At 28.8% G+C, this 15,713-nt stretch overlaps 1 protein-coding gene across 6 annotated transcripts in view; it reads right to left on the bottom strand.

Annotated features, from left to right (window-relative positions):
• Nucleotides 1-15,713, bottom strand: part of LOC100199933 (sodium channel protein type 2 subunit alpha) — an 81,019-nt gene that overhangs the window by 57,680 nt on the left and 7,626 nt on the right. For 4 of the 6 annotated variants that reach the window (XM_065806084.1, XM_065806087.1, XM_065806085.1 and 1 more), the window contains exon 2: nucleotides 1,251-1,378. In XM_065806084.1, the coding sequence (XP_065662156.1) occupies nucleotides 1,251-1,378 (128 nt within the window). Of the gene's footprint in view, nucleotides 1-1,250; nucleotides 1,379-3,136; nucleotides 4,220-15,713 lie in introns of those variants that run through there. The other 2 variants (XM_065806089.1, XM_065806088.1) reach the window with 2 other exon arrangements.

The raw sequence follows: 15,713 nt of genomic DNA, 5'->3' as shown, positions 1-15,713 counted from the left end.
AATGTAAAATAATGCATTTTGTTAAGCATAATAAAAAAAAAGAATAGATATAGATATAATCTTAGACTACGATCGTAACATACAAATTCAAATTGCAGTCTCAGATTTAGAAAAAAACTTAGGCTTTATGACATTTACAGATGAAAAATATAGCCAAAATATCAATTACAGAGCTAACAGAATACAAGGTTTAATTAAATACACTTTTGAATTACAACATCACAATTCACCATTTAAAATATCATATAAAGCCAATATTCAAACTATTCTCAAATATGCAGCACCAGTCTGGAATCCATCAAAGTAATATGATATATATCAGCTCTTGAAAAATTATAAAGAAGAACTCAAACTAGAAGCCTCCTACATCTAAGTTAAGAATCACGATTATTTCACACTCTCATTTAACATTATAAACATTAAAATTTTTGCTATAAATTATTTTAATTGTTATTTTATTAAATTTCAGTAATAAATAGTTATTATTTCTTATATCAATAAAACTATTATTTTACAAAAATTAATTAAGGTTTTAAAACATGTGAAATTCTAAGTGCTTACATTGTCAGATACCATGCAACTGATGTAACTTAACTGATATACTTTCAAGTGTATTGACTATATATTTTTAAAACCCATGTAAATGATAAACTGGTTTTAAAAACCTGTAACACCTTGCATTTTGGCTTTTAACAACTCTCACTTTAATTTTCTAATACAAAAAATAATCTTTAAAGTATATTTTATATAATATTCATTTCTCAAGCCCTAACCACATAATCATAATGGATATTGTAAAATCTATCCAGTGCACACAATTTTTCTAAGCTTTGCAATTCAAGGTGTTATTTAATAATTATTTAAATATAATCTTTTTAAATTTCATAATTTCAATATTCATTTGTAATTCTGTGGAACTACCTTTAGCTTCAAGAAAAAAGTAATTAGGAATTAAAATGTGTTAAAATAGGTCTAATCCAATTTATAAACTATTTAAGGATAAGAGCTTAAACTGCTATTTTGTATTGCATGCTTCTGTCAAGTATATAAGACTATAACATTTTTTTTTAATACTACATTACTCACTTAATAAGTAACATTACATTTAATTATCATTCATTGCATTTTAAAATTATCTATTAATATCTAATAGTATTTAAAATACAATAATGACAATAACAAATAAACATTAACAAAAAAAAACAATGCCTCGCAAATTTAAAGATTTAAAAAGATTTTTGAAAAGATACTGATGCGTTAATATATAAATGTTTATTCTTCGAACTAAACTATCTGTTCCAAATAAAAATAGCGATTTTTCTTTGCAAAATCGAAACACTGTTTGCCTTCCAAGCTTGTTGTTGATAACCAAAAACGTCTAGAAATGAAAATGTATATCAAATGTAAAATGAAATTCTTTTATTTTTAAATGCAACAGATTTTGAAGAATGGAACAAATATACAAAATGAATTAATATATAATAGAAAAAATAAATAAAAATAAAACAATATTCTTTTTGTTTTGGGACATAAATTAGAAACCAACAACAAATAACTATTTTTAATGATTCAAAATTGAAAAATATCAATTGAAGACAAAACTTGTTTTATGAAGTGAATCATGAGATTTACTGTAATAATGAAGATGTTTACAATAAAGATATTACTGTTTTTATTGATATATATATATATATATATATATATATATATATATATATATAGATATATATATTTATATATATATACACTCATATATATATATAAATATATATATATATATATATATATATATATATATATATATACATAAATTTAGATTTTGAATAATTAACTTGAAAGTCATCTTTAATTACCACAACCATATTTTATTTCCAGTAGAAATGCAGATTCAAAAGGAATCTGTAAATTTTCTTTTATTTTTATATTTTTACTCAAACTTTAAATTGCTGAAATTGTTTCTTATAAAATATAATGCTAAATTTAATTTTAGCTGATTTTTTTTATTAAAGTTATTTATTAAATCTAGGGTGACCACTGTCCTGGTTTTTACGCAGGAGAGCACAGCGCTAAACTAATTTTAACTAGTTTAGCATTGCGCTCTTCTACGTAAAAACCGGGACAATGGTCACCCTAATTAAATCTAGTATCAAATTAAAAAAAAATACTATTTCTTTTAAATATTTTTACACTTAAGTCAATCTAAGTAATTAGTTTTGAGTCTCTCTGTAATGAAGCAACAACATCATATTTCCATAACATAAAAATTAATCATAAGGTGAATGAAATAGTAACACAAAAACTTATTAGACAATCGCAGACTAAAGGAAATGAAACTCATATCACAAACGTAACTACAATTGATTATTATTCTTATAAATATAAGAATAATGATCATTATAATTATGTTTCATTTCATCCAACATTTTACTAACGCTTTTAACAGCTGCCTATTAGTTTGTGATTGAGATCATATACTGATATCGCAAAGATAATTATAATTGATCATTATTCATTTAAATATAAAAATAATGATCATTATAAATATGTTTGCGATATCAGTTTAATTTCATTTTTATGTTTTAGTAATCCTTTCAACAGTTGATTTTTATTTGGTGACTGTCTAATAAATTAAAAAACATTTCTTTTTCTGCATAAATTGGGCAGTTTTTAAAATCATTTTTATTTCAACTTGATATTTCAGAGGATTTGTGGTTAAAACATTATATAACTACAAAATTTATATGACCAGAAAATGTTGCACAAAAATGAAAATATAGATAGTCATAACATCAGACTATCCAGTGAATATCATGTTCAACAACAAAATAACAATACTAGTTAAGAACCTATATTCTGTAAAGAAATTAACTGGAGTAACAAGTTGCCTTCTGGGATCAAGAATAGACTATTCTTGAATAGACTGGTTGATATATTATGAATAGTAACAATCCTTAAATATTCAATAATAATATAATAGCAATAACTCTTGAATATTCAAGAATAGACTATTTAATAGTACCAAGAATAGTATAACACCAAGTTAAGTACCAAAAATATCAAAAGTAGTACAAAAATACTACTAAGTAGGTAGAATTTAAATTAGAAAATAGAAAACATTGTAATTAGTATTATCTACTTGTATCTAATTTTTCAAAAAAAAAAAATGTTCTTTAGAGCTCTTTATTTACATATTCTTTTTTAACTGCTGAAGTAATATATGTGCATGACATAGCAATGATATATTAGGAGTTGACTTCATTGATTATTTTGGCTTCTCTATTAGCAAAGCTTTTGTTTCTTCAACTATTCTTTACTCTTTTAAGTATATACTTTGAATCTTTGTTTGTTGTAAATATGTTAGCCAAAGATGGACGACATATTCCTGATAAGCAGATTTGACTATTTTTGTTGCGTGAATACTTTTTTCTATTTTCTACGTGTCAATTATTTTGTTTAAAAAGAGACCTGAATGGGTGTTCCTAGGTTTGTGATAGATAATTTGAATACATTGCTTTTGTATTAGATCAAGTCGCTTTAGTTGTGCTTTGAATTGTTGAATGCGCTGGCATATACTAGTATAAGTCCTTCAAGCACTATTTTCAAAAGTTACTATGACAGATGCTCAAGCATTCATATATTATATTCATATAGAATATTCATAAATCAGACTAGTATTTTTCCATGGTTGTATCAACTTGTTTTTAATTGGAGATGTTAATTAAAAGTAACCCCTAATATAGCTTAAAATGAGTTACTTGTTGAATTTCCCTATTTTCAATTTTATCATGGAAGTTATTAGAAATATGTTAACTAGGTGATTTGGAAACTATTACAAATAGCATTAGTTGTGTTTTATTGAAATTAAGTGAATCCGAAGCATAACTTTTTGTTTCTCCTAACGCTTTGATCAGTTAGTAATAACTTGCGGTGAGCAGGACAATATAAGATCTCTGTAGGCCAGTAATGGGAGGATGTATGTCCCGCGATAGCTTTTATTTTAGTCCACACAATATTTGATAAAAATGTTACAATGTTTTTTTTTATTTTTTATTAATGTTTTAACGTAACGATAATTAAATAATCAGTTGATCGAAAATTTGTACATTTTGAAGTTAAAAAATCTTAGTTGCAAATGTTTATAACTTTAATCATGTTTCAACATTTTGTTTTGCATTCATATTTATTTACTTTGTTTCGAGTTCTATTTAATTTTATTATTAAATAGAATTCGGCGAAACTCACTCCTCCCTAGGGATTACAATCCCGGGCTTGATTTACGATCCCGGGATTTCGGGATTAAAGAAGTAAAAATCCCGGGATCCAGGGATCCCGGGATTATATATAATGTGAGATATTTGCTAAAAAACAGAAGTTAATACTGCATATATGAATATACTTTCTGATATCAATTTTTTATTTAATTTCAATAACTTAAATTTATTTAATAACTTAATAACTTAAATTAATTTTCCTTAATAACTTAAATTAATTTTCATGGCGCCTCAAATTGTTTCAATTGTGTAATAGGCAGCAGGTGTATATAAAGATCTTAAAATGATGCAGAAATATATATACGGTACCTTCCATATTATGTTTTAAGATTACAGACTTTACAGAATAATCTTCACCAAATAATTAGATATGTAAATAACATTTGAACATTTAAAGTGTATTTGACTAAAGTCACTAAACAATCAAACATCATGACAAAACCATAGAGCATCTATGGTTTTGTCATTCAGCCTACTTCTTATTATACTTCCCAAATACCCAGCTGCAGAAAATGCCCGCTCAGGTTCGATGCTCGTTGGTGGAATAGATAACAAATATTGGTATACTAATTCCAAATTATGCCCCCGGTTTCCACCATTTTCAAACAGATGCATTTCTTTCTTTATTATTGACATTAAATTTGAAGTTTGTGTTTCTGGTTCGATGGCCTTAATGCTTTGTGAAATTTGTTCTTGTAACTTTTCACTTAAAGACAGGGAGGCTTGAACTTGTGATTCTTTATTTCTTTTTCATTTCTTTTTTTTTTTAAGTTTACAATGTTAGTTGTGTTACATAATTCATAAGCCGTAATACATAAACATAAATCGTAATACAATTGCGCAAATAATACAATTCAGCGTACTAACAATATAAAGCTAGGTTTCCAAAAGAAGATCATAAGGATCTTATCATCGGAACCTTAAAAAGTAATATCTATAACGTATATATATACTAGGTTGTCCCATAAGTTCGCGGGCACTTGAAGCTAATATTTTCAAACATAATTTTTTTTATAACGTTTGACTCAAATCAATTAATGATTGATATTATTTTGTAGTATTTTTATTCCTCTTTAAAATGGTGTATCGCTTTTTGTAATTGTGATTTTAAAATGTGTCTTTTTAGTTCTAAAATGACGGACAAAAAATATGAGATTCGCGTACTTTTGCGTCACTATTGGAAAAAAGGACTGATTTCAAGAGATGCAGCAGCTGAAATTTGCAATGTGGAAGGCGAGGGAATGGTCAAGAAAACCGCAGCGGCGAAATGGTTCAAGCGCTTTAACAACGGCGAAACCAGCCTTGCAGATCTACCAAGGTCAGGCCGTCCATCGACAGTAAACAATGAGGCGCTGCACAAGCTGGTGGAGCAGCAACCACAAACTAGCACCCGCAGATTGTCGGCAGAGCTCGGCCCTTCCAAGTCCACCATCGATCGCCACCTCCATCAAATCGGACTCGTCAATAGGCGCTGCCAAGAAGTTCCTCACGAATTGACGCTTGCGCAGCAAAAACGACGCGTCGACACCTGCACCCATCTGCTCGAAAACCCCAAGGACCTTCGTTTCTGGCGTCGAGTTGTTACTGGAGATGAAAAGTGGGTCTTCTTCCGTAACGCCAATAAGGCGAACGTTTGGATCCAGCCCGGCCAACCCGCTCTACAAGTCGCCAAACAGGATCGGTTCGTTCACAAGGTCATGTTGTGTGTTTGGTGGAATTTCGAGGGGATAATTCACTTTGAGCTTGTTCCAAATGGTCTTGCAGTGAACGCCGCACTCTACACTGAACAACTGGATCGTGTTTACGCCGCTCTCTCGGCTCGTTATCCTGCCTTGGTCAATCGAAAGCGCGCGCTCCTGCTACACGACAACGCTCCAGCACACACCGCCGTTCGCACCAAGGAAAAAATTTCGGAGTTGCCTGGAATTGAAGTTCTTCCTCATCCTGCATACAGTCCGGACCTTGTGCCATCCGAATACCACCTGTTCTGTTCGATGGCTCACTTTCTTCGCGGTAGGACCTTCGATTCTTTGGAGGAGGTCGAAAATGGGTGAAGAGAGTTTTTCGCCTCCAAACCGGCGGAATGGTATCGTCGCGGAATTGAGCAATTGGCGCAAAGATGGACGAAAGCTGTAAAAAGCAATGGAATTTACTTTGAAGAATAATTGTTAATAAATATTAAGTTACAATGAAATAAAGTTTTGTCGCAAAGTGCCCGCGAACTTATGGGACACCCTAGTATATAAAATTAAAATATATATATATATATATATATATATATATATATATATATATATATATATATATATATATATATATATATATATATATATATATATACCAACATCGAACAATGCTAAAAAGTGTTCCTAATTTTACATGTCTTAAAAACGAAACGAACTATACTACTACAGCAAACAATTCAGGAGTCTGGAGTCGTAGCATGCCATGACATGAGCAATCAGTTGACAGGTGACAGCACACAGGCAGAATTTCGTTGTAAAGTGCCATTTTGCAGTGGACAAAACAAGTGCAACTTTTTTGGTTTGTTTCATTTTCTTAAGTCTGGTCCGTGTCAGCGTCACAGAAGTTTTTTAACAATCAAAGAAAGTATCCAGAAGTTTCCAGAAGTTTCCAGAAGCATGCAGAAGCTTCCAAAAGTTTCCAGAAGAAGCATCTGGAAGCATCCAGTAGCATCCAGAAGTATCCAGAAACATTCAGAAGCATCCAGACGCATCCAGAAGCTTCCAGAAGCATCGAAAAGAAGCATCTAGAATCTTCCAGAACTTCACACAGGTTCATTTTACTATATGAGACATGTAAATCGACATGTAATTCAGTCAGTATATGGAGTCAATCAGTCAGTATTATCAAGACAGTTTATCGAAGTGAGTTTTATTAAAGTATTTTATCAAAGAACATCAATACAAGAAGTGAAATGCAACAAGTGTTTCATTACATCAATACAGTCCTCATACAACTAAGACGTTGTGTTCCACAGAGGATTATTGTATCATCAATGTAAATGTAACACGGTAAGCCTTGAGAAGTGTGATTATTTATTTTTATTATTTTTATGACTTCAAGTTCAAAAATGGCTCCCGACAGTCTTGGATTGGAACTAAGAAAGAAAATTATTGGCGATTACGTAAGTGGAATGTCACAAAAAAGAATTTGCGATAAATATCGCGTGAAAAAATGCACCGTATCAAGACTATGTTCCAAATATCGTTCTACGGGGAAGTTGGCAGCAGATAACAAAGGTGGAAGACCGCGTTGCACCACTTCTAGAGAGGATTCTATGATAGTCAGATCCGTTAAGAAGGATCCCTGGATATCATCAGTCGAGATACAAAAGCAATTAGAGCTGCCTGTATCGGACCGAACAATCAGACGACGTGTTGTTGAAGCCGGATTGTTTTCTCGACGCCCTGCAAAGAAACCGCTGATTTCACTAAAAAACCAGAAGAAAAGACTCCTGTTTGCTACATCTCATATTGACTGGAATGTGCAGAAATGGCGAACTGTCCTGCTCAGTGATGAATCGAAGTTCAAGATCATTGGGAGCGATGGCATTTGCCGTGTACGTCTACTTGCCGGAAAACGCCTCGATTTTCGTTACTGCCATAAAACCGTGAAGCATGGTGGAGGCAATGCAATGGTCTGGGGGTGTTTTTCTGCTAACGGTCTAGGTCCTATACATCGAAACGATGGAACAATGGACCGTTTCATGTATAAAAATATCCTGAAAGATGTTATGTTACCTCATGCTGAATGGAATATGCCAATAAAATGGATTTTTCAGCAAGACAACGATCCGAAACACACTGCAAAAGTAGTCAAGCAGTGGTTTTAAGACAACCACCTTTCGGTGATGGATTGACCGCCTTAATCTCCAGATCTCAACCCTGTCGAGAACCTGTGGGAGATCGTCAACCGCAGAATTGATCGTGAAGTTGTTCGTAATAAGGATCAACTGTTTGAACAAATCCAAAAGGCCTGGGCAGCGATTCCACAAAGTTTCATTGATCACCTGATCGAATCTATGCCTCGAAGATGCAAGGCTGTGATCGACAACAAAGGATTCGCAACGAAATATTGATTGCAAAATACAGCTTGGTCAACATTTTGTTGAGTTGCACTTGTTTTGTCCAGAAGGAAATCAACTTTTTTTAATACTTTCGATTAATTTATTAATTTTCGTGTACAAATAATGAACTTTGTGATGAATAAAACTTGAAGAACTTTGTCTCTAAACAGTTACATAGTTATTTCTTTAAATTGAAAAAATGCAGCCCTTTTATGTAAAGAAACTAAATTAGCGTTATTTGGTTGCACTCGTTTTGTCCGATACTGTATATATATATATATATATATATATATATATATATATATATATATATATATATATATATATATATATATATATATATATATATATATATATATATATATATATATATATATATATATATATATATATATATATATATATAAAAGATTTAACGTACTTACATTATGCAAAGATACAGCACATTTTAATGTATAATAAGCTGAAGATTTAACAAATACATTTTACATACATTTTTAGTGGAATTTTAGAATGTTGTCCATAGAGAGAATTAGTTTTTTTAACTTAATTTTAAAAACAGGAACAGTAATAGAAGGATCAAAGTTTGGTAAAACTATTTTATTCCAAAGATGGGGTGCACGATATGGAATATAAAATTGATTGAACTTAGTTCTACAAAAAGGTTCGTGTGTATTTATTTATTGGTTTTTAAAAAAAAAGGTCGTTAAAAACAAATAAAGATAAATCGTTTTTCCATATAAAAGTAAAACATAAGACATTAAATACGTTCAGTTTATAAACATCAGATCATAAATCATCCTTCATATAATCAAAAAAATATTTTGAATGTAAAAAGCGATCCGCATAATTAACTACGCGGATTGCATGTTTCTGACGGCGATAAAGATGTCATTTCGCTCATTTTGCTGACTATCATTACTATACACAAGTTGTTTTCGATTTGTTAAATAGCTTTTAAACCATTTTAAGATTTTATCGTTTAAACCATAATGTTTAATTTTTTTGATTAAAATGCGGTGATCAACCGTATTAAAAGCTTTTGATAGGTCAATAAAAACACTTAGTGTATATTGAGATTTATTAAAAGATTAAGAGATGTTATGTATAAATTGAATAATGGCAACAAATAGGCAAAAATAAACAGAGATGTTATGTATAAATGGCAACTTATACATAACATCTCTGTTATGTATAAATTGAACATTATTCAATTTATACATAACAGAGATGTTATGTATAAATTGAATAATGTTCAGTTGAACTCCCTTTTCTGAAACCATACCGCTTGTCATGAAATAAGTTGTTGTAATTAAAATAATTGTATACTCTGTGGAAGATAATTCTTTCTAAAATTTTAGAAAATATAGAAAGAACAGAGATAGGATGATAATTACTGATATTGGATCTGTCGCCTTCTTTATGGATAAGGGTAACCCTGGCAAGTTTTAAACGTTCAGGAAAAATACGTTGATGAATAGATGCTCTGAAAATTTTAAAAAGAATATTTTTTAATTGTTCGTAGCAATCTATAACAATATTCCCGTTTATTTCATCTGCACCAGGTGCTTTATTTTTTTTTAAGGATTTGAAAACTTTTTTAAACTCATCAAATGATAGTTCGGCAGATAATTCTTCAGAGCAAAAATCTTTGTCAATAGGTACCAAAAAATCATAAAATGAGGTTTGGGTATTTGATATTTTTCTTGACAGAGTTGATCCAATTTCAGTGAAATATATATTGAATTCATGAGCTATTATTTGTGGTTCATACAAGCTATTGTTATCGACTTTCAGCATTTGTGGCAAAGAGCTTGAGCATGTTTTTTGTTTTCCAGTAATTTCTTTTAATACTTTCCAAGTGCTTTTTGAGTCATTTTTAACTTTATTAATTAATTTTGAATAGTAAGTTTATTTTTAATTTTTTCGAATTTTTTTGAAAAGATTTTTGTAATCTTTGTAAATTTTTTCGCTAGCTAGGTGAATGTTTCAAAGAACTTTTCATAAAGGTTGTTTGCGTTTTCATTAAAATTTAAGTGTTTCCAATGTAATAATGAGAGCTGATTTTTGAAAGACTCAATATTTGATGGTTTTAAAAAACGTTTTTTTATAACTTTATGTAATTTTTGTTGCGGTTGGTTAGTGTTTATGGTTAAAAAAATAGGAAAGTGGTCTGAAATATTTCTAACGAGAGCCATTATATATATGTATATATACATATATATATATAAATATATATATATATATATATATATATATATATATATATATATATATATATATATATATATATATATATATATATATATATATATATATTAGTAGAAAATCACTTAACAAAAATTTTTTCCATTTGACACTGTGATTCATCAACAAAGATTCATCAGAAATCCTGCATTTCTGATGAATCTTTGTTGATGAATTAGAAAAAGTACATTAAAAAAAAGATTTAACTGCACTTCTTCCAACTTTATCAAGTCTTTGCATTGTTAACTCTCTATTTTCCCAGCGTTCCAGACCATGCGTTAGCGTTGGAACTGCCGAGGATTTATATAATTGGATAATTGAAGATGGATGTGCGAGTTGGATACCAGATTATATAAGAAAACAGCTTCGAGAACAACTGAAAAAAGAACGAGAAGTTGGAAAATACGCAGTAATATTGTACGATAAACTAATTATTCGCGACTCCCAAAGAAAAGTAAAAAGTTTATGTTTTTATTTCATTTTTATTGCTTAAATTCTTATTTGAAAATGGAAACAAACTTATTATCTAATTTTAATGCTAAAAATAACACATTCAATGATAATGACATAAATAAAATTAAAGATTTTCTAATAAGCAAAAATGTACTTTTAGAAGACAACCCTGAATCAAATATTAGCTTTTATAAGGATGGGGAAGGGATGGAAAATATAAGCCCTCATTATTACAGTTCAAACGTTTCAACACTAACTGCTAACATAGATGATAATGCACTATCCATCCTACATCTAAATATAAGGAGTATACAAAAAAAAAATTGATAAACTTAAGGAATTTTTATTTAACGTCAAAATAAATTTTCAAATTATATGCCTAACAGAAACATGGTACCGGAATAAAGAAATTGAAAATAAATCTAACTTTTAAATTAATAATTATAAAGTTAATCATCAAATAAGAGGATCTGAAAAAGCAGGAGGAGGAGTGTGCATTTTCATACACAATTCTTTAGATTTTAAACTTCGTAATGAATTGTGATCAATAACAAAAGATTATGAGTTATCAACCATTGAGGTATTAAACAACACCAACAAAAATATAATTTTGCAGTCATATATAGACCGCCTTCAGGTAATATAAAAGCATTTAACAAACACTTTAAATGTTTAATTACAAAAATTGATATTTGTGGCAAACTAATTTATTTTGTGGGGAATCTCAATTTAGACTTGCTCAATTATGAAAAAAATGAAAGCGCCAGAAATTTTACCAATATTTTATTTCAAAATGGTTTCATTCCAACTATTAACAAACCAACACGCATAACAAAAAATAGTGCTACATTAATTGATCAAATCATAATTAACAATTTCAAAAACATAAAAGTTAAAACTGTAATATTTGTCTATGACATTTCAGACCACTTTTCAGTGTTTTTGATTTCACAAAAAAACATCAATACAATATTAGGAAAAAATAAAATTAAAAAGCGAATAATTAATGGTTCATCCATTAATACTTTATCATCTATTATCCACAACAAATTGGGAAACTATTCTAAAAATAAAAAATACAGAAGAAGCTTATGATAGTTTTCATAGCATATTTCAAAGCCACTATAATGAAGCTTTCCCAATTATTAGTAAGTTTATCAAAATCAAGTCCCACCAAAATCCTTGGATAACAACCGGAATAATAAAGCCTTTAAAACAAACAAACAAAAAAACAACGCTTATACGAAAAGTTTATTAAAAAAAGAACTTATGAAATTGAAACAAAATATATAAATTACAAACGGCTCTTCGAAACAGTTATAAAGTATTAAAAATACTTTATAATATTATAGTATTATACTGATCAGTTAATTAACTGCAAAAATGATGTACAAAAAATGTGGCGCATAATAAAACGATTCTTTAATCGCTAATTCTTTCAATCATGCGTTTGTTAATACGGGCCCAAGTTTGGCTTCAATAATAAAAAATAGTAAAACTAGCTTTGAATCATACTTAATCTCTCATAATAATCTTATGGAAAATAATAAGTTATCTGAAAAAGAACTACTTGATTCTGTAAATTTAATAAAATCAAAAAAAGGTAATGGAGGTGATGATGTAAGTAGCAATATAATAATTAAGTCAATATTTTATTTAAAAACTCCGCTTTTGCACATTTTCAGTCTTTCTTTAGAACAAGGAATCTTCCCTGATAAACTAAAAGTTGCAAGGGTGAGACCAGTTCTAAAATATGAAGATGCAGCTTGTATCACAAATTTTAGACCTATTTCAATACTACCATGCTTCTCAAAAATATTAGAATATATTATGAATAACAGACTGTACTATTTCTTTGATATTAATAATATTCTTTATAATAAACAATTTGGATTCAAAAAAAGTCACTCTACTGATCATGCAATTGTTCATCTTGTTCATGATATTCTTAAATCTTTTGATGAAAGTAAATATACTTTAGGCGTTTTTATTGATCTCAGCAAAGCTTTTGACACTGTAAATCATTATATTTTATTAACCAAAATAAAAAACTATGGTATTAAACACTCGAACCTTAAATGGTTTAAAAGTTACCTGTCAAATAGACAGCAATATGTTTCTCATAATTACGGAAAAACTAACCACAAGGATCAATATTACGACCGCTCTTGTTTCTAGTATGTATCAATGATCTAAGCAAATCTTGTAATATATTAGACACATTTTTGTTTGCAGATGATACTAATCTATTTTATGCTCACAATGATATAAAAATGTTATTTAAAACTGTAAACACAGAACTACTATACCTTGCTGAATGGTTTACAGCAAACAAATTATCTCTAAATTTAACTAAAACAAAATATACTTTTTTCTATCGTTATCGTGAACGAGACAAATTTCCATTAAAACCTTCAAATCTTTGTATTAACAATTGCGAAATAAAAAGAGAAGTATCATTAACATTTCTAGGAGTACTCCTTGACAAAAATATAACGTGGAGAGATCATATAAAATATATTGAAGGTAAAATATCAAGGAGTATTGGCCTACTTTATAGGAAAAAACCTTTTTTAAATTCAAGTGGTTTAAAACTCTTATATTTTTCTTTTATTCATTACTATTTTAATTACGCTAACATTGCAAAGTGTAGTACCAATAAAAATAAATCAAAAAAACTCTTTAATATGCAAAAATATGCAATCAGAATTATATCCAATGAAAACCACTATACACCCTGCCAACCTTTATTTAATAAGTTAAATATACTAAATATCTACCAAATGAATATTTATCATCTTCTAGTTTTTATGTTCAAAATTAATAAAAGTATTATTCAAAAAACTTTGAATCCGTTATTCAAAACTAATCAGAATTAATACTTAGCTAGATATCCAAGTAACACCTCCCTACACCTATATACAACCCAAAAGTTATTTTGTGGCAACTGAGTTTTCAATATCAATTATAGAGGCATGGGATGGAGTATGGTACACCAATGGCATGGAGTAAAATACTCACAACTGAGCTTAAAACTCTTGCAATTTTAAATGAGTTTAAGGCTAAACTTAGACAGTTATAACTAAAAAATAATCTACCACAAAACTATTTCTAAAAATGCAAAATATCTTTATGATTGATCTATCAAATAAGTGAAGAATATATTAATTTTAGAATCGCTTAAGTTAAATGCACTCATTAACTTTTCAAATTTATTTATGTTTTTGTTGTTTAATATGTTTTGTTATTCTTTATATTTTTTAATCCTTAGACTTTGGTTTTGTGATCTGAAGTTTAATATTTAAATAAAAATAATAATAAAAATTAATTCATAATTTTTCAATAAATAAAACTTAATTTTTTCCGTGCTTTTAGAAGAATATCTTTACGCAAATAGCGCTTCTTGTTATTTTTAAACAATAGATATTTTATTTATTACTTGGCAATAAGAGATAATAGTCTTCTCTTTGCTCTCCTTGCTTGAGAGCAAATGAAACTGAATTAGAGCCAAGCTATGAGACAGTTGCACTATTGTTGTGATAAAAAGAAGATACAGTGTTAACTATTTAGAGAGGTTGGTTTTTATCAAAGTAAAGTTTATCAAAGAGAAGATTCCAGTTGCAACTGCCAATGGTTTTTCAGCATCTAGCGAAATGAGTAAATAGGCTAATTGTTGTTAAAATACGGAAATGCAGAAATGCAAACTTTTTTATGCGGAAATATAAATTAAATTAAGAAAATTAAAATAAGAAATTATAAGTAAGAAAATATGAAATTAGAATAAGAAACTAAATAAATAAAGTATGATAAACGCAAATAATATGTGAAAATATTTATATTTATATTAAAAAATGTATATTATTGCAGGCCCGTAACCAGACTTATTTTTTAGTAGGGTGACAAACTTTTTTCGGCAGCCCACTGTTTTTAAACAAAATTTAAAGGTCTTTTTTTAAACCTAAAAAAAAAAAGGTCCTTCATCTATAACTAAAAGCTTTCATGCATTAATGTTGCTATGCAATAAAATTGTCGTTTTTGTAAATTTTTGTGTTTTTGATGGAACTAAAAATTTTAAAAAACCCTGAGGCAAAACTACTTTTAATGAAAAAAAAATCAAAACCATAAGTTTAGTAAAGTTTTAAAACTGACCCATTTTTTTAAAAGGAGGGTGACAGCCACCCTAATCACCCCCCCCCCCCACCCCTCTAATTACGGGCCTATTATTGCATGAAAATATTTATACTAAAAAGGTTTTTATTAACGCATAATATAATTTATATTTCCGCATAAATTTGTTTATCTTTCTGCATAATTTAATTTATATTTCCGCATAACCCTGTAATATGTAATGAACTAACAGTGGAAGTAAAGACTCTCAACTACAGAAGTAAAGTCAACTACAATTGAACTTACGATTGAAGTAAGATCTAAAAATTTTTATTCTATATTAAATAATTATTTAATATAAATATATTAACTTTAAAAATTAAGTAATATACATATATAATATTTTCTATACATATTTAAATTTTTTCTGAACAGTAGACCTCAAAAAATTAATGTGTGTCTTTACTCTTTAAATTTTTAGTTTATTTTGTATTTTAAAGGTTCTCGATGAAAAGACTTTTCTTAGTCTTCTGCGAGTTTCCTTA

Source organism: Hydra vulgaris, chromosome 09, assembly GCF_038396675.1.
Source record: "Hydra vulgaris chromosome 09, alternate assembly HydraT2T_AEP".
Taxonomy (NCBI): Eukaryota; Metazoa; Cnidaria; class Hydrozoa; order Anthoathecata; family Hydridae; genus Hydra; species Hydra vulgaris.
Note: the sequence above shows the minus strand (reverse complement) of the source record. Positions and strands in the feature narration are given on the sequence as shown.